A 21,573-nucleotide genomic window follows, 5' to 3' on the forward strand; every position below is an offset into this window, starting at 1 on the left:
AGTGTAAGGGACACGGACAGGGTAGTGTTGCCTATCGATTCTGCACGGTGCCTCGCATGTGTTTGTTTAAAAGGCGCGATTGTGCAGCCGGCTGTGTAGCTAACGACGCACCACCCTCGCTCTCTCTCTCTCTCTCTCGCTCTCGCTCTCGCTCTCTCTCTCGTTCTCTCGCACTCGCTCTCGCGCGCGCTCTCTCTCGCTCTGTTTCTATTGTATCTCCCGGAACGTCAAGTTTGTGGCGGCATTTGAGCTGCAAGAATTGCTTATCGTTGCTTTAAATGTGACTCGTGTGGTGGGAGCTTTTCCCGATGTCTGGGACGGTGGGTGGGTGGGTGGATGGGTGGATGGGTGGGGGAAAGAACGGGACGACATCTTTCTTCCACCTGTGCGGGCGGGGGTTGGTGGGGGAGGGCTTTGAGAAACATCTTTGCAGAACAGGCACCGCCAACCCCCCCCCCCCCCACCCATTATCCTTCAGATGAGCTATTAAACCTGGGTCCCGTCTCCTGTTTAAGTGGATGTTAAAGGTCCTGTGTTTCTCCTTCCCTGTGTCCAGGCCAACAATTCCTTCCCCCCCCCCCACCCCGCCCCCGCCAGATAAAACTGGTCGTTCTCTCTCTCCCTGGCCGTTTCTTGCTTGCGAAGCACACGCGGCCGCTACACTTTGCGGTGAATCCTGCGGAGCGCTTTGAGGCGTTTCGTGACGAAACATCGAACGCGAGGTTTATTACTGCCAAAGTACAGTGACCGAGCATCTTGGAGACAAGCGGTTAGCGGTTACCGATGGGGACGAGCCCCATTTTCCTCCCCTCCAGTCACCGAGTCCCACGGCTTGCGGACTTGCTGGCGCGGGAGCCAGCGAACGAGCGGGAGGGAGGGAGGGAGAGCACGAGGCCTGATGGCCTGTCCCGTAAAGCCAGCGGAACACTCCCCTCCTGTCACAGCCCACAACAGCTGTAGGTCCTCACTGACTTGTCCGTAATCCCTTTGGCTGTAATCTCCAGCCGCAGCTCTGCAGCGAGCAAATTGCCCGGGTTCTACGCTGCGAGGCCTCACCACCTCGACCCTCGCTGGAGCTCCGCGCGCGCAAAGATCTCGGAGGAACAATTCAGTGCGGACCTCAGGCCTCGAGTCCGTCGCGTTCAAGTTCCAGATCGTTCCGCGTTTGGGGAAAAACTCTTAAGTTCAATGGCGTGTTGCCTTTTGCAATACACAGCTGTGTAGGGGGGCAGTTGGGGGCAGTTATAATAATAATAATCCTTTCATTTGCTACAACGCCTTATCACGTCGTCGAGACGTCTCAAAGCGCTTCACAGGATATACTGTGAAGCGAATTGATTGCGTGTTTTCTGGGCGAAACGCGGCAGCCAATTGCGCACAGCGGTGTTCCGCAAACATTCGTGGATTGAGTGACCAAATGCCACTTGGCTGCGGGACTCTGTTACTGGAGTTCCACATATTTATGGATTCGATTTGCCTGCTTATGGAGTGCGCACTCTTTTCTCTCTCTTACTGTCTCGTTCCTTCCCTCCTCGCCCCCCCCCCCCACCACCACCACCCCCCACTTGTACCCCAAAAGGCCGCACCTTGCTTACCTAATCCTGGAAAGTATTAGGAACACGTTGGCAAGAACCAAGGTTTGGGGGGGGGACCCCAGAGTGTACGTATGAGGGTAGTGCTAGTTTAACTGGATAAAACACTCGACAGGCCTCCAGCTGGCTGTGTCAGACTTTGGCTTTGAGAGTTAACAAGAGCTGGGTGGGAAGAATCTCAGTCCCCAGCGACTGTTCTGCTCTTCCATGTCCTGCCAATGAGCCAGCCTGTTTCGTGTCATCGACAACGCATCAATGTGTGCGGGGCTCAGTCATCTTAATTAAAAAAAAAACCCCAATAAATTTCCTCTTGTTGGTGTTGATGTTGAGAGTTTGTTGGTGAGGACTCCAGGATCGAGGGAAACTCCCTCCTCGTTCCAATAGCGTCGTGGGAAGTTTAACCTGCACCTGAACAGGGCACGGATGGGATCTCGGTTTGACGTCTCACTTGAAGGATGGCAATCCCTCTGCTTCCCATCTTCTGTCCCTGCCTTTGAGACATTTTTTTTTAAAATAACGGCCCCCCCCAAAAGTTCCTCTTCAGCCTTGCTTTCGGTCGACCTTCTGTCAACGAGTGATCAGAGCGCTCACCTCACAAGCGAGAGGACTCTTTGTTCGATTCCAGGGTGGAGCGAAACCGTAGGCAAATTTTCTTAGTCCAAACGCCACTGTTTACCCAGCAGTAAGCAGGCACCTGGTTGTTAGTTGATTGGCGGATCGCTTTCCGTGCGTAAAAAATAAATGAAGAGGCTGTTAATGACATTTGCGAATATGACGAGATGACGTTAATGACATTCTTGATTGGCAGAACAAGTTGCTTCACGTCCGACTGCATTGCGTTAGAGAAGGTTTTGTGAGTCGTTCGAGTAAAGTTTGCACCTTCGCTGCCTCTGCTCAGGTCTGACACGTTGAGCTTGTGACGTGAGTGAGAGTGAGACAGTGCAGTCGGTGTAGTTTTATTCAAATACACTATCAGAAGAAAACGAGGTGAGTTAACATTGGTCGAAGCCATCGACTGACTTATCTTGTCTCTCTGTCGGGATTGTTAATGGGGTGAGGAGTCTGTGCCCGTTTTCTGTGCTGGTGAAGGGGTTGGAAAGTCGGATTTTATTTTGCTCCTCGTTTTGAGGCTAAAACGTCAGTTACTTTTACGTTGTCAACACTTTGCGGAGCACTGTGGGGAGCTGCTCGTGTTCAATGTGTCCCTCTCGTCTCTGGGTCCGAAGGTTTGTGGGTTCAAGCCCCTCGCCTGGGACTTTGAAACTTTTAAGGTCACTGCATCAGGCTAACGCTGTAGCCAGCGTGTGTGTGTGTGTGTGCGTGTGTGTGCGCGTGTGTAGTGTAGGGGGAGCACTGCATTGAAGTGGGTGCCGGCCTTCAGATGATTCATTGAACCAACATCTTACCCTTCTGTTCAAGTGGACGTTAAAAACCCAAAGATTATTCGCAAGAAGTAGGGCGTTGTCCCCACCCCTCTCCACACCCCTCTCCCCCACCCCTCATCCCCTGGTGTCCTGGCCAAGAATCCACCAGAGAAATTGCTCAGTGGCCTCGGGCTGTTTGCAGGACCTTGATGTGTGCAAATTGACTGCTGAATTTCCCTCGAAATACACTGTGACTAAACTTGACAGTAATTACTGTGAAGCGCGCCTGGAGGCATTTGGCTGGCGTGAGGGCAATTAAATCGGAACTAAATCTTAACTTGTTTCTCGGTGGCACGGCTCTGCGAGCACGAGTGTTGGGTTTGGCGCCTCGGTCCTTATTGCACGGCGGAGCAGGAGAGGATTCGAACTCAGGCACAACGCGGTATGTCCAGGGGCTCGGAGTCTGAGCTTGACACTCCAGTGCAGTGCTGGGGCGCTGGGGGGGCGTGGGGTAGGGCAAGGCGCTGAATTAATCAAGATGTTTGTCTCTCAAACGAGACGTTGAACCCAAGCCATCTCCACCCGCTGAACATTACATTACAGGGTTGATGTCCGTCAGCAATCATTTGCAGTGAGAGAGAGACAGTGTGACTTTTGCCGATAGTGTCAGGTTTTAAACAGCATAGACCATGTGAGTTGAAAGCCCCAATGAAGGGGCTTGAACCCCCTACACGGGCGGGCGGAGGGTGGGTGGGGAATTGGGGTGGGTGGGGGGTGGGTGGGGAGAGTGGGTAAATTATATAATATTAATGATAATCCTTGCGTTTGATGCAGCGCCTTATCGCGTCCTTGAGACGTCTCAAAGCGCTTCACAGGATACACTGTAAAGTGGAGTGACTGGTGTGTTTCGTGGGTGAAAAGCGGCAGCCAATTGCGCACAGCGACGTCCCCACACAAACTGTGGTGGATCGAGCGACCAAACGTTCCCTATAATGTACACAGATAATATGAGCCACGATCAACCGGGAGAAAGACTCTGTGTGTCTTTGAAATAGCGACAACGAGGAGGGGTGTGTGTGAGGGTCTGTGTGTGTGTGAGGGTCTGTGTGTGTGTGTGTATATTTCCTCATAAATATCGTGTGAGATCCTTCATCAATCAACACTGGCCCCAAACATAGATTGCGCTCTCTCTCTCTCTCTCTCTCGTTAGTCCCACTGTTCAGGACGGTTACTCACTCGCCAGCGAGGAGTCAGATGGTCACACATTGATCAGAGGAATCACAGTGTGCAATGGAATCCTTGTCACTTTCTGTCTCGGAGACAGTCAGAGCCATCGGTGACCCGACCGGCTTAGGACGGGACCACAAAGGACAGAGGGTTTTGTCCTAACAATAAGCTTGTGATGCCAGCTGCATCTCTTCTCTCTAATCACCAACAACTCCCACCGCCCCCCACCCCCCCACCCCCACCACCCACTCTCTCCCCTCTCATCCTCCACCTCCGCGCCCCTCCTTCCTCCAATTGTCCACCACTCTGTTGTCCACTGTAGTGGTGACTTTTAAACAGCGCGTGTGTGTGTGTGTATATACGTACGCAAACGCACGCAGACATCAGACCCCACGAAACAGCAGTGCTTGCTGGGCTGTGTTCCGGGTGAAATGTCATCCGTTCCGTTTCTGCCCCCCGCCCCTCTCTCCCCCCCCCCCCCACCCCACCCCCACCCATATAACAACAACAACAACAAATTGCATTTACACAGCGCCTTTCATGTCAGGAGGACGTCCCAAGGCGCTGGACAGTCCAGGGTTTACACCCGAGCTGCGGGCTGGAGTCGAGAGAGGCAGGGGAGGTGGGCTTGGTGAAGGTGCGGTCGAAGGGGCCGGTCTTGATTGGGGTCTTGAAGGAGGCAAGGGAGCAGGGTGGGGGGGTCAGTGAGGTGAAGGGGAACCGGGATGGAGGTCTGGAGGATGAGGGGTTAGGGTGGGGGGAACAGAAAGGCTAAAGACCTGACCTCCGATGGTGGAGCGGGCAGGCTAACAATCCCTCCGCACCCTCTCGCTCGGTTTTCGAATCTCCCGGGAGAAATCCTCGCCTCCCAAACGGGAACGGACCCGGAGAGCGGGTGGGGGGAGGGAGTGGGGTTGTGGGGGGCGGGGGGCGGGAGGTCGGGGGGGGCTGGGGAAATGGGAGACAGTGAGGTCTCCCACAGTGAGTGTCCTGTCCTCTTTAAAACTGCACCTGCAGGAATGACAAAGGCCACTGATCTCCTCGCTGTGAGAAGCTTAGCTGCTAGTGAGATGCACAGCGGGGGTCCTCTGCTAAATCCCCCTCCGCCTCGCCTCGCCTCCACACAACAGTAAACTCGCGGACGCTTAGTGGAGCTTCTCTCCCTCCACGTCAGCCCACACGTCTGAACAACTGCTACCGTTGCCAGCCGTTACACAGGACATCTGTTCCTCTTGTTTATCGCCTCTCGTTTCAGCCTCCGAATATCCTAGCGGGGCAGCCACCTCCAGCACAGTGTAAATAACAGCTGCAAGGACCCGCAGATCACCCTCGATGCCATCTGCCCGCCCGCCCGCCAGGCCTGCAGTCATAATACATGGAGTTCCCCGTAGCATAAGTGGTTAGAGCACTCTCCTCGCAAGCGAGAGGACCCGGGTTTGATTCCCGGGCAGGGCGAAACCTCAGGCAAATTTCCTTAACCCCTCTCCCCCCCCCCCCCCCCACACACACACGCCTCTGGTTATCCAGCAGTAAGTAGGAACCCGGTTGTTTGAGATTGGCGGGTCGCTTTCCGGGGGCGATAATTTCTCCCCAAAAGGAAGAGGCTGTTACTTGTAACGTTCTCGTTCCGCTGAGCTGTTTATCCGAGCTGTTTGGCAGTCGCCTGACCAGAAATCGGTCAGAATTATTGTCATAACTTCATTCCCAATATGACTTACAAGTTTACAACTTCCTTCTTTCTGCTCTCAACACCCCATCCTCCCTCCCTCTTTCTCTCTCTCTTTCACTCCCCCAGCAATGATTCACTCTGGGATCTGTACGTGGATATGATCGAGTGGGTGTGATAGAGGAAGAAGAGCGAGTGAGTCAGTTACTGGGAAATTCACCCCACCCCCCCCCCCCCCTCCCGGGAATAGACTGGGTTTAGGGTTCAGGAGAAGGGCTGGGAGGGGAGGGCAGGTGGGGGGCAGACGGAGAGTGGGGATGGAGGGTGGTGGTGGTGGAGGTGGGGAGGAGATGAGACGAGAAGTGAAGCCGGGGTTGTTTGAGCTGTAGCGTGTTCAGTAATTGCTGCGCGACCATCGCAGCCCATTCAGGGGCAACAAAACCCAGAGATGCACCATGGAGAACTGCAGTGGCACTTCCTACACTAGGAGGGTGAACCCTTGCCCCTGGGCAATAAAAGCCCTGACTGAACTCCGGTGACCCCTTGTGGAACCCCACAGGGACACTGAGATAGAGATTTAGGACGGACGCGGGGGGAGGGGGGGCGGTGGCGGGAGGGGGGAGACGGATTTCAATGCAGTGTTTGTTGTGGGTGGGGGGTGGGGGGGAAAGTGACGGATGTCGTATTGAAATCTGGGGAGAGATCGCAAGCATTCGTTGAGCTTATCTCGCAGGCTCCGTCCTGTGGCGCCCATTTTACCTTTTGTTCCTCCCTCCCCAATCCGTCACCATCCCCGTTTTTTAGAACATCGAACCATTTTACGTAACGTTTTTCTTTTATGATCCGTATTTCTCTGGGGGGGGGGGGGAGACGGGCAGGAGGGGGTTAAAAGGGGGAAGAGGTGGACTGTCTCAGCCTGAGAGCGAGTGAGCGAAGCACACCCGAAGGCGCAGGGGTAGGAAGGAGCAAACTAGATTCCTCTCCCCCATCGCTGACCCTGGTTAGAAACGTTCTCCTTTTTTGGGTGAGTGTGGAGGGGGTTGGTATTGGCATCATTGGGGTGGGGGGATGGACAGGGATGGTGCCGGGGGTGGGGGAGTGGATGAGAGGTGGATTGGGAGGCGGGATAAGGGATCTACTAATCGACTTAACAACCAGATTCCTACTTAGTCATAAGTAACCAGAGATGTGTGGAGTAAGGAAACGTGCCTAAGGTTTCGCCCGGACCCGGGAACCGAACCCGGGTCCTCTCGCTCGTGAGGCGAGGGCTCTAACCACTGAGCTGCAGGACTCCACAGGGGACGGACGGGGCATTGGGAGGGGTGGAGGGGTAACACCTTTGGGGGTTCATCCCTCGGTGATGCAGCCGCTCATTGTAGACCTAGAATGTGATGCGTCGACTGCGCAGTTCTCGCTGACACCTCGTGTCTTTACAAGAGAAGCGATTATTGTTTCAAAAGCAGTCCCCCCCCCCCCCAACTCCCACCTCCCCCGCGCCCCGAGTTTGGGGTTTCGCTGGCTGCAGTGGGGTCGGGTTCGTGGCGCTGTTTATTCCCCCTGTCACTTCGTTTCCAAGTTGCTTTTATTTTTAGGGCTGACTTTTTCTTGAACGGACCATTTGTTTTTCTTTCTCCGCTGACGATATATTCCGCTCTCTCGTCCCCTCGCCCCTCCTCCCTCCCCACTTCCTTTTTCAGGCCACAAGTAACACAGGAGATTTGTAGGCATCGTCACGCAGCACAAACCCTGTTGTGGAGAGACTGCAGGAACCACCTGTCTCTGGCAGCCTGGCTCAGTTGGGAGCTCAGTCTCTTAGCTCTGAGTCAGAAGGTTGTGGGTTCAATAATAATAATCCTATAATGATCCTTGCATTTTATACAGCGCCTTATCACGTCTTCGAGACGCCTCAAAGCGTTTCACAGAATAACAACCAACAACAATTACATTCGTACAGCGCCTTTCACGTCGGGAAGACGTCCCAAGGCGCTGGACAGTCAGTGTTTCGGACCTGAGCCGGGGGGTCGGGATCGGGGAGGGCAGGGGGTGGGGTTGTGGGGGAAAGAGGGTAACCAAGATCAATGTAGTATTTGTATCAAATACTATACTGGAAAGTGAATTGACTGTAGATGTTGTGGGCGAAACGCGGCAGCCAATTGCGCACGGGGGTGTATCCGTTAGTAATAATCCCTCAAAAAAAAAAGGTGTTCACTCGATCCACGACTGTTTGTGGGATGCTGCTGAGCGCACATGGCTTCCGCCTTGCGCCCACAAAACATGCGGTCAATTCACTTTACAGTAATATTCCGTGAAGTGCTTTGAGACGTGATAAGGTGCAGTGTCAATTGCAAGGATTATTATTCTTGTATCACCAGCAGCGACATGTGTTCTGGACACGTAAATGGTTGTTTTTGATAACGCACAAGCACGAGTAATGGGCCATTGTGGATTGTTCTTAACCACGATTACAGCAGGTTCTACCTTTCCCTCGCCCCTGTTAACGGTCGCTTCACTCCACTGCTTTCTGTGAGAGAGCTCAGCCTCTCCGAGAGACTGGTATCCCACGGGTAAAAACTTTGACGTGTGTGGGAATTTACTCTTGCCAAATGATCTCGTTCCTCTCTCTCTCTCTCTCTCGCTTTGTTACACCTGACCTGACCCAGGAGGTGAAGACTTTGTGATTGATTTCTCTCCCAGAACCGGAACCAAACCGTAGTTTCCATCTCCCAGGGTCCAGGTGGATTGGCAGATTGCTTTCCGGGAGTAAGAATTCCTTCAAAGTAAATAAATATTATAATCATTTGGTTGCTCAATCCACGACTGTTTGTGGGGACGCTGCTGTGCGCAAATGACTGCCGCGTTTCACCCGTAAAATACACAGTCGATTCACTTTACAGTATTATCCTGTGAAGCTCTTTGAGGCGTCTCAACGACCTGATGAGGCCCTATTATCAAATCCAAGGATGATTATTATTAATATTTCCTTCCTCCGCCTTTTATGGTCGTCCAATAAAATAAATGTTCTTGATTGAATTTTTCTTGATTTATGGCATGAACCAAGAAATAGTCAAGAAAAAATGACAACACGTTATCGATCGAACACAAACTTGCGTAAACTTGTGCGAGTATTTGGGTGGGGGGGAAGGGGAGCTTCTTGACGGTCTCGTGGGCCGCATCTGGCCCGCGGGCCACAGGTTGGCCACTGACAAAGGCGCTAACCCACTAATTAATGCGAATGTTTTCGATTCAGTCCTAGTTTAGAAGCCGGCTCTTAAAGAGCCTTAGGATGGAACCTGGATTCTGGGTCAAGACCTGATAGACTTTTGAGTACTTTCCAAAAACTCTGCACCAATCTGAATTTTCAGAGCATTGGTTGGTGTTAAGGCTGAGACCATGGGGGAATTTCAGGGGTTGGTGGCTGTACAGGTTTAATGGTCTCTTTCTAGGTTCTGCACCCACAGTGTAATTGGCTGGTAAATGCTTTGAGGTGTTTCCACGTGGTTTGGTGCAGTAAAACATCCAACCTCTTTTCTTTCTGTCTTTCCTCTCGTCTCATTTTTGCTGAGGGAGTGGGGGTGGGAGGGCGGTTGAAGGAGGGAAATTCCACCCATGTATTCATTTGGAAACAATTTTTTTCACAGCCTGTTTCGCAATAAATCAATAAAAGCCGATTAAAAATAGACAAACGTACACAATCTTATTTAACTAGAGCATATCCACATTCACCGAAAACTCAACAAACCCACTCTGTGTTGATTCACAGCTTCCTTTGCTTCCAACAACAAAGATATTCTCCCGTCTATAAATGGACACCCAGTGATATAGAGGCAGGAGAGTGGAGGAGATCAATGCTGATGCTGCAAAGTTAGAGGACTGAGTAATGACTAGCAAAGTTTTGGCTATATATTGTGCACAGCAGTGTCCCACAAACAGTCGTGGATTGAAGTGACCAATTTATCATTTTGTTAAGAAAGCTTTTCCCTGGAAAACAGAGACATGTGGAGTAAGGAAACTTGACCAACGTTTCACTCTGCCCGGGAATCAAAACCAGGTCCTCTTGCTTGCGAGGCGAGTGCTCTAACCACTGAGCTACAGGACTCCACACCTTGATAATGATAAGAGATTCCACAGAAGAGATCTCATAAAGATACAACCTGCTTTGATCTCACAGTCTAGGCTGACAACACAGGCGTGAGGAAGCACTGCTCTGTCACGGGTGTCTTTACACACGAGTTAATCAACAACTGTTACGGGTCATCAGGAAGATCGAGGCCTTCAGATTAATCGGTCATTCACATCACGGCTGTTTGCCATGCAGTACTGTTTGCCTGCAAAGCACACAGTCACTACACTTGGCAACGGTCACCCGTGAAATACTTTGAACGCACCTCATTAACGCAATGAGGTGCGTTAAAAACGCAGGTTCTTTCTTTGCTGTGAGATACGGCAACACGATTGAACATAATGTTCTATTTGTTTGACTGAGGTATGGTGCCTAATTCTGGCAGCCACCCCAATATCCTGTTGGCTCATTGAAAGTACTCTCATATGAAGGCAAGTGGCATATCATCACCGCACCTAACTACTGCTCCATTTGCTTCCTCCTGAACTCATTAGTCTTATTGATCCAGGTATAGCCATCACCATGGCTGCTGAGGTGGGGCTCGCTCTCACTGAGTGGATGTCTTGCTCCGGCTAAGAGACCTGTAGTGTAGTGGTTAGAGCACTCGCCTCGCAAGCGCGAGGACCTGGGTTTGATTCCCTGGCAGGGTGAAACCTTAGGCAGTTTTCTTTACTCCACACCCTCTGTTTACCGAACAGTAAGTAGGAACCCGGTTGTTAGTCGGTAGGTGGATCGCTTTTTCGGGGGTAATAATCCCTCCAAAAATCAATAAGTAATAATAATTTGGGTCACTCAATCCACGACTGTTTGTAGCACACTGCTGTGCACAATTAGCCGCTGCGGTTCATCCCAAAATATAGTCAATTCGCTTTGAAGTATATCCTGTGAAACACTTTGAGACGTCTCGCTGAAGTCGCTATATCAAATACAAGAATTATTCATTGTATTATCGTCAGCATCGCTTTAAAGGCTTCCAGGCACGAAATCCATTGGATCCATTGAATACAACGAGGCAGAAAACGTGGTGCGAGAGAGCGCGAGAGAGAGAACATTTGAGCAAAACAAGCTACGGATGTGTCCAATACCACAAGATCCATCAATTGGCGTGTTGCATTCTAAAAATACCGCTGGCAGAGTGAGAAGACAGCAGCTCATAGTTTGGGTTTCAGGAGGTTAATTGGGGCCAGTATGTTAATGTCTCTCTTAATCCAGTCCAGGGAACATAAACCCTTGGTTGTTCTGTGCCCCCCACAAACATTCCTGCCCTTAACCACATCTGAGGCCTGAAATTCCCCCGGGTGTGGGGGTGCTGGCAAGGTCATTTGCATCGTAGGGTAAGATGGCTGAGAATTATGGAGAATTCTTCACTTTGTTCCACGTTTGAGGCCCGAATCTCGGAATTTTGCGCCCGTTCTGTGGGACGTCGAGGGCTTAACGGGAGCCGGGTTGGAAACAAAGGAAGGGCCTGAAAACAAACCCGCTGCCCTTTTGAGCCAGGTTATTAATCAGTCAATTTTTAGGAGGTAAAAGTTGAAATTGAGCCCCTTCTGACTGATGACGGTACCCTCACGCGTCGATAGATAAGGCAGTAGTTAACACGTCTAGAGTTTTTAACCAAAGTGTGGATGACTGGACCCACCAAGATTCCGAAGAAACCCTCTGACCCCGACACATACCACACACACACACACCCACACGCTTGCCAGTTGCTCAATCGACTGAGCTCACCGTGGTTTGCTTGAAGGACTTGAAAGTGGGTTAAGTTTGGAATGTCTGAGGAGGTCTGTGCTGAGGAGATTAATGCCATCTTCCTAAGACGAAGCTCGATACACACATGACAGAGGAGGGAAACAGAAAGGTGTATAAAGGAGGGATGGTGATGGAGACTCGTGCAGTGAGTGGCCTGTTTCCATGTTATTCAGGGTGTCTACAAAGTCCTGTTACCCACCCCCACCCACCAACACTTCTGTTTTTTCCTTCACTGGACTGACCAGCGACTGAAACGTGGGTAGAATGATGGCAATTGTATTCAGAAGTACTTATTTGTATTCAGTACAAGTGTTTCACTATACTTAGACGTCCAGAGGATTGGTGTGGGTGCGTGGGTGTGATCTTGAGTGCCATCATTTTCATGGCAGATGATGATCCGTCATTATCCGTCATCCGTAAACATGGATGGACGGAGTGAGGAGGCCAAATGCGTCTGCCCACTTGTTTCAGCTCTTCCGTCGTCATGGGTCGCTGTTTTGCATCAAGGGAGGGGTAAGAGGACTTTGTGGTACACCTTGTTACAGTCGAGGTAAACCCTGTGCGTCTCTTTGTTTCCTGCTCCCCCAGACTGGGAGCCGCTGACGTTTATTCACCAGGCGCTGGGAAGGAGCTGAAGTGTTTTCTCGAGCACCAGAAGGACATGGTGTCCCCACGCCTCAGGCCGTGTGTTAAGCCAGACCGCAGTCTCGACGCCTGAGCTATGGAGCCCGGGACATTGTACAGAACTCAAACTCAGCAGGACCTTGGCTTGACGGATCATTTGTTGACTTGTAGAATGACATTGGGGAAAGGATTCCACTCTAGCACTTTGTGATTTGGGAATCTCCACGAGTCCTCTATTTCCTCCCCCCGACCCCGTCCCGTTATTTGCTGCGTTTCCCCCTCCCTCCCCGCTCCCCCCTCTTCCCCCCCCACCCCCCACACACACACGCACATGCGATGGAGAAATCCCAGCGGACATCCCAGCTGCTCCTGTTGAATTCGCTGACCTGCGGCCTGGAAATCTGCGTGGCGGCCGGCATCACCTACGTGCCTCCCCTCCTCCTGGAAGCTGGGGTGGAAGAGAAATTCATGACCATGGTCTTGGGTGAGTCCCTGATGTTTCGTAACTCTGGCACTTTTCAGCTTGCGTCGGTCTGGCTCAGTCTGTAGCTCACTCTTGCTCCCCCCATCCTGGTCAGAATGTCGTGGGTTTGTGGGTTTAAATCCCAGGTGGGGGCACTTAACATTCGCTTGACGAAAAAAGACCGAGGTCCACCCAGTTCCCCTTCCACTGTCCTGGGAGTCTAAAACTCCCCTCACTTTTGAAGCAGTCGTGCTCCTCCCTACTCCTGTGACCTCCTAATGCCAGACCAACCCGTCCGCTCCCTCCATTTGGCGGGCACCGGCCTGTGCCATGTCTCCCGCCCTGCCCTGCCCGCCCCATCATCGGCGGCCGCTATCTAATCTCACCCCCTTAAAAACTCTTCAGTAGAATATGAGGACCTGCCATGATCTAATAATCCTGGGCTTGGGCAGCTCCTGTTGAAACTGTGGCTTCCAGAGCTGAAGGGAAGGTCGAGACATGAGTGTACACTAGAAAGCATTACCCACTCCACCTGACCTTTGCAAATCGACAACATGTCGGAACAATTTACACTCTATAATTACGGCAATTAAAGAAGAAAGGAAATCGCTGAGTGAGCCTCGCACAAAAAACATAGCTTTGACTCGAGCGACCATCTGCTCTGTAGGATTTCCCTTCTCCTCCCTCTCACTTCCCTTCTCCTTTCAGAGAGAGTGTTACCGGATCTCCAGCACTCACCTGAGCAGGTAAATGGGACATGGGGGTTAACATCTCCTCCGACAGACAACAACGCAGGGCTCTCTCTCTCTTTCCTCATTCCCCCCCCACCCTCCCACTCGACAGACAATTGCGCACAGCGGTGTCCCCACAAACAGTCTTTTTTTTATTATTATTGATTATTTTGAAGGGATTATTACCTCCGGAAAGGGATCCTCCAATTGACTAAAAAGCGGATTCCTACTTACTGCTAGGTAAACAGAGGTGTGTGGAGTAAGGAAACTTGCCTAATGTTTCGCCCCCTGCCTGGGAATCGAACCAGGGTTCTCTCGCTTGCGAGGCGATCGCTCTAACCAATATATTTTGGCTGTGATGTCACCTGCCCACCCTCAGACACAAAGATTAGCCACTGGGGGGTGGGGGGGGTTGAGGAATCTGAGGTAGCTGTAACCTCTCTTGTGTTTGTGTGGAGACTCGGTTCCTTTCATTAGAGAAAGGGAGTGGGGCTGGGTGGAAGGAGGAGGAGGAAAAAATTGGCAGAGGAGAAGGAAACTTAGAAGCATGTCCCCGAGGTTGTTAGCTGGATGTTTCCCTTGGGAACCAATCTCAGCCTGGGTGGGCCAGTCACCAGACAAGCAACCAGGACACGTCAGTCTGAATCCCCAGCCTTCAGCCAAGGAACCAACTCACAGCGTCAACCATTAGTAATTGTCGGGTAGGACACTGGGAGAAAGAAACTCTGGAGAGACTATGTGAGGTCAAAGTCCCTACGTTAGGGTTTGACTCAGAGCGTGAATGCTAACCGCTGAGCCAGGCTGTTTGAAAAAAACGTGACCCTCAATGTCCTTCAACTTCTGTCCTCTCTTCTTCTGCAGGAATCGGGCCAGTCCTGGGACTTATATTTGTTCCCCTGATTGGCTCAAAGAGTGACCATTGGACGAGTAAATATGGCCGCCGACGCCCCTTCATTTGGGCGCTGTGCCTCGGCGTGCTCCTGAGTCTCTTTGTCATCCCTCACGCCAGCAGACTCGCGGCCGTCTTCAGCCTCAAAGGCCACCGCATCGACGTGGCCTTCCTCATCATCGGTATCTGCCTGCTGGACTTCTGCGGCCAGGTCTGCTTCACGCCCCTGGAGGCTCTCCTGTCGGACATGTTCCACGACACGGAAGACTGCAGACGGGCCTTCTCTATGTACTCCTTCATGATCAGCCTGGGCGGCTGCATCGGCTACCTGCTCACGGCCATAGACTGGGAGAGGACATCGCTGTCACTGTACCTGGGAGGGCAGGAGGAGTGCCTCTTCACGCTGCTGGCCGTCATATTTATCGTGTGCGTCCTGGCCACCTGCTTCGTGGCCGAGGAGATCTACAGTGTCAAGCCCGAGGCCCTGGTCGAGGTGGCTCCCAAGGAGGTCATCAAGCCCCTGGCCTTGTACTGCTGCTCCGTGGGGCCCCCCTCCTGGCGGGCCAGGCACTCGCTGACCGTCCTGAGGAACTGTTGCACTTTGATCCCCAGGCTGTACCCTCTCTACGGTCGCATCCCCAAGGTCATCCGGCACCTGGTGGTGGCCGAGTTCTACAGCTGGATGGCGCTCATGACCTTCATGATGTTCTACACTGACTTCATTGGGGAGGGGCTGTACCACGGGGTGCCCAACGCTGAGCCCGGCAGCGAAGCCAGGGTGCGATACGACGAAGGTACGTTTGGGGTGGGGTGGTGGGTGTTGGGGAGGGGTTGCATGGGGAGGTGTGGGTGGAGGGTGGGGTGGAGGTGGGAGTGGAGGGGATCTGAGCTCATGTTATCTCCAGGAATTGAGGGGTGGTTACGGTGTTAGTAATTAATAATTAACCCGTGGACTTGCTATAGCGCCTTATTAAGTCGTCGAGACGTCTCAAAGCGCTGCACACAGGACCTTATCTGTGTTGCCGTTGTGTGTTTCCGCGCAACAAACCCTGGCTTCGCTGCCGGGCTCAGCGTTGGGCAAACGGGGCAAAACATGAATGGCCACCATCAAATTATCGTTCAGGCCTCATTGAAGCCCATTCCTTACGTAGCTGGTATCTCTGCTGGTATCTCTTGGTGAACGGTTTCCATGCCTTATTTAAGCACTTTGAGACACCCTCCTGATGCGAAAGGCGCCACGTAAATGTAAGTCTGCGTTGGATTGCATCGTAGGAACATCATAGGGAAAAAGGCCAAGATCCATCTCGTTCACCTTTTAACCATCCTATTAGTGCCCGTATCCCTGTCTTTGTGCGTGCGCGTGTGGGTTACATAATCCCACAAAATCGTGTCCTGTGTAAGTAACCCTGCGTGTGAACTGATGTCTTTGTGTCTGCGATTACTTTTACGAGCCTCGCCTGAACGATTCTCTCTCTCTCCGGTTTCTCCACCCACCGCAGGTGTCCGCATGGGCAGCCTGGGGCTTTTCCTCCAGTGCGCCTTCTCCATCTTCTGCTCCGCCATCATGGACCGGCTGGTGAAGAGGTTCGGGAGCAAAACCGTCTACCTCGCCAGCGTTGCCTTCTTCACCTTCTCCGCGGTCGTCATGTGCCTTTCCCGGAGCGTGGTGCTGGTGACCATCATGTCTGCACTCACGGGTTTCACCTACTCCACGCTCCAGATCCTACCTTACACCTTAAACTCCCTTTACCACAAAGAGAAACAGGTGGGTGTGCGACGGGGTGGGGGCGGGGGGGTGGGGGGGGGGGGGTGAAGGGGGAGGATCAGCGATCAGAGTAATCGCAATAATAATAATATATAATAATAATAATCCTTGCATTTGATGTAGGGCCTTATCACGTCTTCGAGACGTCTCAAAGCGCTTCACAGGATATACCGTAAAGTGTAGCGACTGTATTTTGTGGGCGAAATGTAACTATTTTGTGGGCGGCTAAGGTAAGTAGGAAAGGGGGCTAATTAAATGCAAGTTGTTGTTGTTGTTGGCCCCTTCACCCCTTCTCCCCCTCTGTTCCTTTCCCCAGGTATTCTTTTCCAAGCACAAGTTCACGGAGCTGGACGAGGCCAGCTGCCAGGTGGACAAGAAGGCTCCGTCACCCAACGGTCTCGTGAGTCACAAACCGTACGCCGGGCAGAACGGGAGCCTGCTGTCCTCCTCCGGAGCCCCCCCCGCCTCGCCCTCTCCCTCGCTCTCTCTGGCGGGCAAGGCCGGCCCCCCACTCGCCGGCTCCCTGCAGTGCGAGGTGCCCGTGGGCACCAGCGGTTGCGGGGAGGGCGAGCAGGCGGTCGCCGTGAGGGGCATCTGCCTGGACCTGGCCATCCTGGACAGCGCCTTCCTCCTTTCTCAGGTCATTCCCTCGCTCCTGATGGGAACCATCGTTCAGTTCACGCAGTCGGTCAACGCCTACATGGTCTCGGCGGCCGGTTTCGGGGCCGTGGCAATCTATTTCGCCACCAACGTCGTTTTCGACAAAAGCGACCTGGAGAAGTATTCGGTGTGATCCGGGGACGAGGGACGCGGTGTGCTTTTCCGGTGGGTTTTTTTTTTTGGGGGGTGGCGGGCGTGGGAGGGAGGGAGGAGGTTGGTGAATGTTGGAGGTGAGATGGTAATGGGATCCTTCGTTTTATGGACCCACCCTCCTCTCCCCCCCCATCTCTCTCTCTGGGTTGGGCTCATCCAATGGTACTGTACGTTTGTCTGCTCGTTGCCCGGTGGTGAAAGAGATGGGGTTAAGCATATGGAATCTGCCACTTATTGGGAGTGGGGGTGGGGGTGTGGGGGTGGAGTGGGGGGTGGGGGCAACGGGGAGAATGAGAACTCTTCTGCTTTTGCTTCTCACACTGATCCGCACATTTCTGCTTGACGTGCGATCCATCTGTTACTCTGTGATTTTCTCACTCACCAAAGGGCACTTGCCCATGTGCCTTACCTCGCCATCTGTCACACTTTTACCCGCCTCCCAGGGGCACCATCTTGGCGGGTATCTTTCTACTTCGAGCCCTTGGCTGGTCACTCACAGCGCAAGGTTACACAGGGAGACTTGTGTGACTCTCATTCAACTCTCATTCAACTTCCAATTAATTGCCGGCCTAGACCTGCCTGAGAGACTGTTGGCTGATGTCCAGTGGGATAGGCCCTGGATTCTCCAGGCTGCCGAGTGGGATGTGACGAGTTGTGGGGTTTCGGGGGAATAAAGGAAAGAAAAAGAAAAATTCACCCTTTTTTTTGGGTACATATCCAATCCCAACTATCTGACCACTTTAGGTCAAGGAACTTCCTTCCTTCCTTCGTTTCTCCACGTTCCAGGTCACCTGTGATTGACGCGTGGATGTGAATCAGAGACTTCACCTCCCTCCCACCCACCCACCCACTTGCCCCCTCTCCCCCACCTCCGCTCTCTCTACAAGTCTTAAATCTCGCTCTAATCTCTTCCATTGCCGCCATAATGTCCATAATCACTCACCTCGATAAGAACGTCTTGGGAGTCTCCCAACTGATTTGCTAAATTATAGAAATGTATAATTCATCTGGGGAAAATGGTATATTATTTTTTTTGGGGGGGTGGGGGGGTGGGTGGGGGTTCGAATTTTTTCCAACAATTTTTTTTTGCCTTAAATTTATATTTTTGTTAAAATCGCTGACTTTTGCAACTGTTTTAAAAAAAAGTCTATAAATACTGTATTTATACCACAGAGAGTTGTTATTTTGTACAGGGGACAGTTTTTATTCAGTCTATAGAGGAACAGCGAGGAGTCCAGCTCAATGGAAGCTGCTGTATTCTTCACTAACTGTTCTCTTGGGTTTTTATTAGTGAAAATAGTGGCATTACTGACGTGAAGGCCTGAAGGATTTTCAGATCCTTGTTTTTTGCCCCATTTTCTCTCTCTCTCTCCCTCTCTCTCTCTCTCTCCCTCTCTCTCTCTCTCTCCCTTTTCTGATATCTGATTTTCAGGAGTAATAATCCCTTCAAAAAAAAATAAATAATAATACTAATGTGGTCACTCAGTCCATGACTGTTTGTTATCCGCTGCTGCGTGCAAATTGGCAGCCACGTTTCGCCCACAAAACGTACAGTCAATTCACTTTACAGTATATTCTGTGAAGCGCTCAAATGCAAGGATTATTATTATTATCTCCCTTTTCCGATCTATCCCTCTGTCGCTCGCTCTCTCCACCCATTCTGTCTCTCTCCGCACCTTGTGTCCAGGTAAAACCAATGCTCACCTTATATTGGAATTTCAGGTTGCAATCAACCTGCCAGGGATAATAAGTAAATCTCAGGAATACTTGAATATTTCCTGCCTGGAAACGTGAGATTGCAGCGATTCAAGGTGTGAAAATGACACAGCTGTGATTTTTAAAAAAATCTGCATATCTCCCTCTCTCTAGCTCTCTTTGTCTGTGCGTCTCTCTCTTTCTCTCTCTCTTTCTCTCACACTGTGTCTCTATCTCTGTCTCTCCCTTTTCCGTCTCTCACTCTGTCTTCTCCCATAAGTCATTCAAGCCAAACCCGGTTCCCGTGGTATTAATTGTGATCACATCCCCTGTTAAATTCCGATCATGTAAACATCAGTGGATCCATTTCCCTTGAGGTTGGGAGATCAAGGAGGCAACACAATGGGGAGGGGGAGTGGGGGGTTGGGGTGATGGTCGGGGAGGGAACCAGTTTGTACTTCTCTTGAGTTGCCGATGTGTCCTCTCACTCTCACGCTCTTAATTTCTCCTGAATTAATCTCTTGGGCTTTCTGGTACGTTTGGCAATGAGTGACCACGATGAAATGGGCTTTGCTTTATTTCCTTCCCCCTTTCTCCCCCCTCCCCCAATCTTTCGCCTTGAAGCAAAGCCCAACCTTGTGGTTGTAACGTCGATTTAACCTTCCTTGTTGGCCCACGGCCGTTGTTAAAATCTCTTTAACAATGTATTTTTTTAATATATACTGTATATTTATATTTGCTTGAAATTGAAACGTCGTGAAATGGGCACTTTTACGGAGGTGGGTGGGGGGAGGGGGCGGTGGGGGGAGTGGGAGTGTGGAGGTTTAGGAGGGGCTGTCTTGACTCAGCTGCTCTCCAAATTGAACTCAACTGGAATTGAAAGTATTTTTCTTTGCTATTTATTTTTACAAATGGTTGTAGGTACGAACCGAGACAGGCGATCACGCTGAAATCCAAACATTGGGGTGTTTGTCTGTGTTTTCCTTCCTGAGGTCGATGAATTAGTTGAAGCATTTTTTGTGTGCGTGTGTATGTGTGCCTGGTAGTCGAATGGTTAATTTTTTTAAAAAATCAGACCCCCCCCCCCCCCCCACCAACCCCCAATATATACAGTAACCTCCTGGTAACTCGACCCCAGTCTTCACTCGTCACCACCGCTTAAGCCATCGAGCCCGTCAGTATCCTGACACCATTTATTTATGTGTTTATACATACACCTAACTCATCACTCCGCCCGCACAACTTGTTACTGAGCCCATTTTCCTTAGAGCGACGAGTTATCAGGAATTTACCATATAAATATATTATATATATATATATATTTGTACATCAATAAATGTAGGGTTGTTCTACCGGGTATGTAAAGTAGCATCGAATATGTAGCTCTCTCCGAGCCGCCAAAAGGAGAAGGAAACGGTGATTTGAGTCCCTGGACACATTTTCTCCGGGATTTAAGTATCTTTTGACGTGAAGTTGGTGGCGCGGGATCAGTCTAGCTCAGGAGAACCCCTGCCCCAACCCCAGCCCAAATCCGGAACTCACTCCTAATGAGCATGCTTCATCGCGCTGTCTGTTTTTGTAACTCGAGGGTTAACTGGCTCTAAAGTTCTCTGTTCTTTGTCATGTTCCAGCTAGGTTTTGGGTGGCCTCTCTCTTTATTTGCCAAAACCACCTCTCTGTCCCGTATACTCCTCCGTTAGCCCTAGAAGCCAAAGCCCCAATGGGGGAGAGTTGTCCTAGTTGGACAAGCAGTGGGAAAGCTAGTCAGACAGAGCTATCGATGGCGTGCTATGCGGGTTTAGCTGGTGAGACTCCTCAGCAGTTACCCCAACGCGCACTCTAGGGCTCATCCCAAGCCTTGGCACTTGCCAACCTGGGGCTAGTATTTTCCGGAATTAGGTAGGAGGGATGTGCCCCTCCGGGGAGGGAGAGAGAGTGCGCATTCCGTTCCAACAATCTATCTCTGGAATTTCCACGTGTCGGGTGGGATACCAGGAATTCTCAGGTTGGTTTGGAGACTCTTTAGGCACGGTGATGGGTTTCCGCCTGCGTCAGACACCCAGCTGACCACCCCCCCCCACCCCCCCCCAAAAAAATGACTGTGTGTTCAGTGCCTGACTCAGGATCTCTGTGGGTGGGAGGGAGTGGGGGTAGGGGGGGTGGGGGTGGGTTTGGTGGTGGAGGAATGGGGAGAGGGGTGGGGGAAGGGGTCTGACCTGCACCCCACTCCCCTGCAGCGCGATGCATCGGTCCTCTGACCTGCTGCGTTGCTGCACATTAACGTGCAATTTAACGCAAGTAACAAAATTGTAAAACTGCTTCACGGTGTTTGGTTGGAGACGAAGCTGTGACTGGATAAGATGTTTGTGGGTTTTCTCTCTCCTAAAGGAAAAAAAAGAATTGTACAATAAACTCTGCGGTATTTATTTATCCCAGCAATAAGATGTACATATCAAAACTAATGTAAAAAAAAAAGGAAGTTTTTAATAAAGACGCCACATTCTTGAATCTTGTATAATTTATCCGATTGCAATAAACGTCCATGTAACATGCTGAAAATCCGACTCTCTTCTGCCCCCGTGTCTCTTCGTGTCTCGTTTAATCTTGTTGGTCTCACATAAAAACGATCTTATCCCCATAGAGAAAACTTCCAACTGCGGATGTGGGAAGAGAGACTTCGTGCTTGGCATCCGAAATGCCACCCAGAGAGAAAGAGAGAGAGAGAGAGAGAGACACCATATGTCTGTGATTGTACAGGGTTTCCACAAAACCCTGTTTCCCCCCCACCCCCCCTCCGGTTTTATTTCTCTACAGTGCACTGACCAACAACTGAAACGTTGTGGAAGAATGGAGATAATTGTAGTTATCGTAATTG

The 21,573-nt window shown here is 51.3% G+C and overlaps 1 protein-coding gene across 1 annotated transcript; it reads left to right on the forward strand.

Annotated features, from left to right (window-relative positions):
- The first annotated feature begins 12,671 nt into the window (after nt 1–12,671).
- slc45a3 (solute carrier family 45 member 3) lies at nt 12,672–17,266 on the forward strand. The gene is made up of 4 exons (XM_007899531.2): nt 12,672–12,826; nt 14,398–15,219; nt 15,925–16,190; nt 16,507–17,266. Exons 1-4 carry the CDS (start codon nt 12,679–12,681, stop codon nt 16,981–16,983), a joined length of 1,713 nt encoding a protein of 570 aa, XP_007897722.1. The 5' UTR covers nt 12,672–12,678; the 3' UTR covers nt 16,984–17,266.
- Nucleotides 17,267–21,573: the final 4,307 nt, after the last annotated feature.

This window comes from Callorhinchus milii, unplaced genomic scaffold, assembly GCF_018977255.1.
Source record: "Callorhinchus milii isolate IMCB2004 unplaced genomic scaffold, IMCB_Cmil_1.0 Scaffold19, whole genome shotgun sequence".
Taxonomy (NCBI): domain Eukaryota; kingdom Metazoa; phylum Chordata; class Chondrichthyes; order Chimaeriformes; family Callorhinchidae; genus Callorhinchus; species Callorhinchus milii.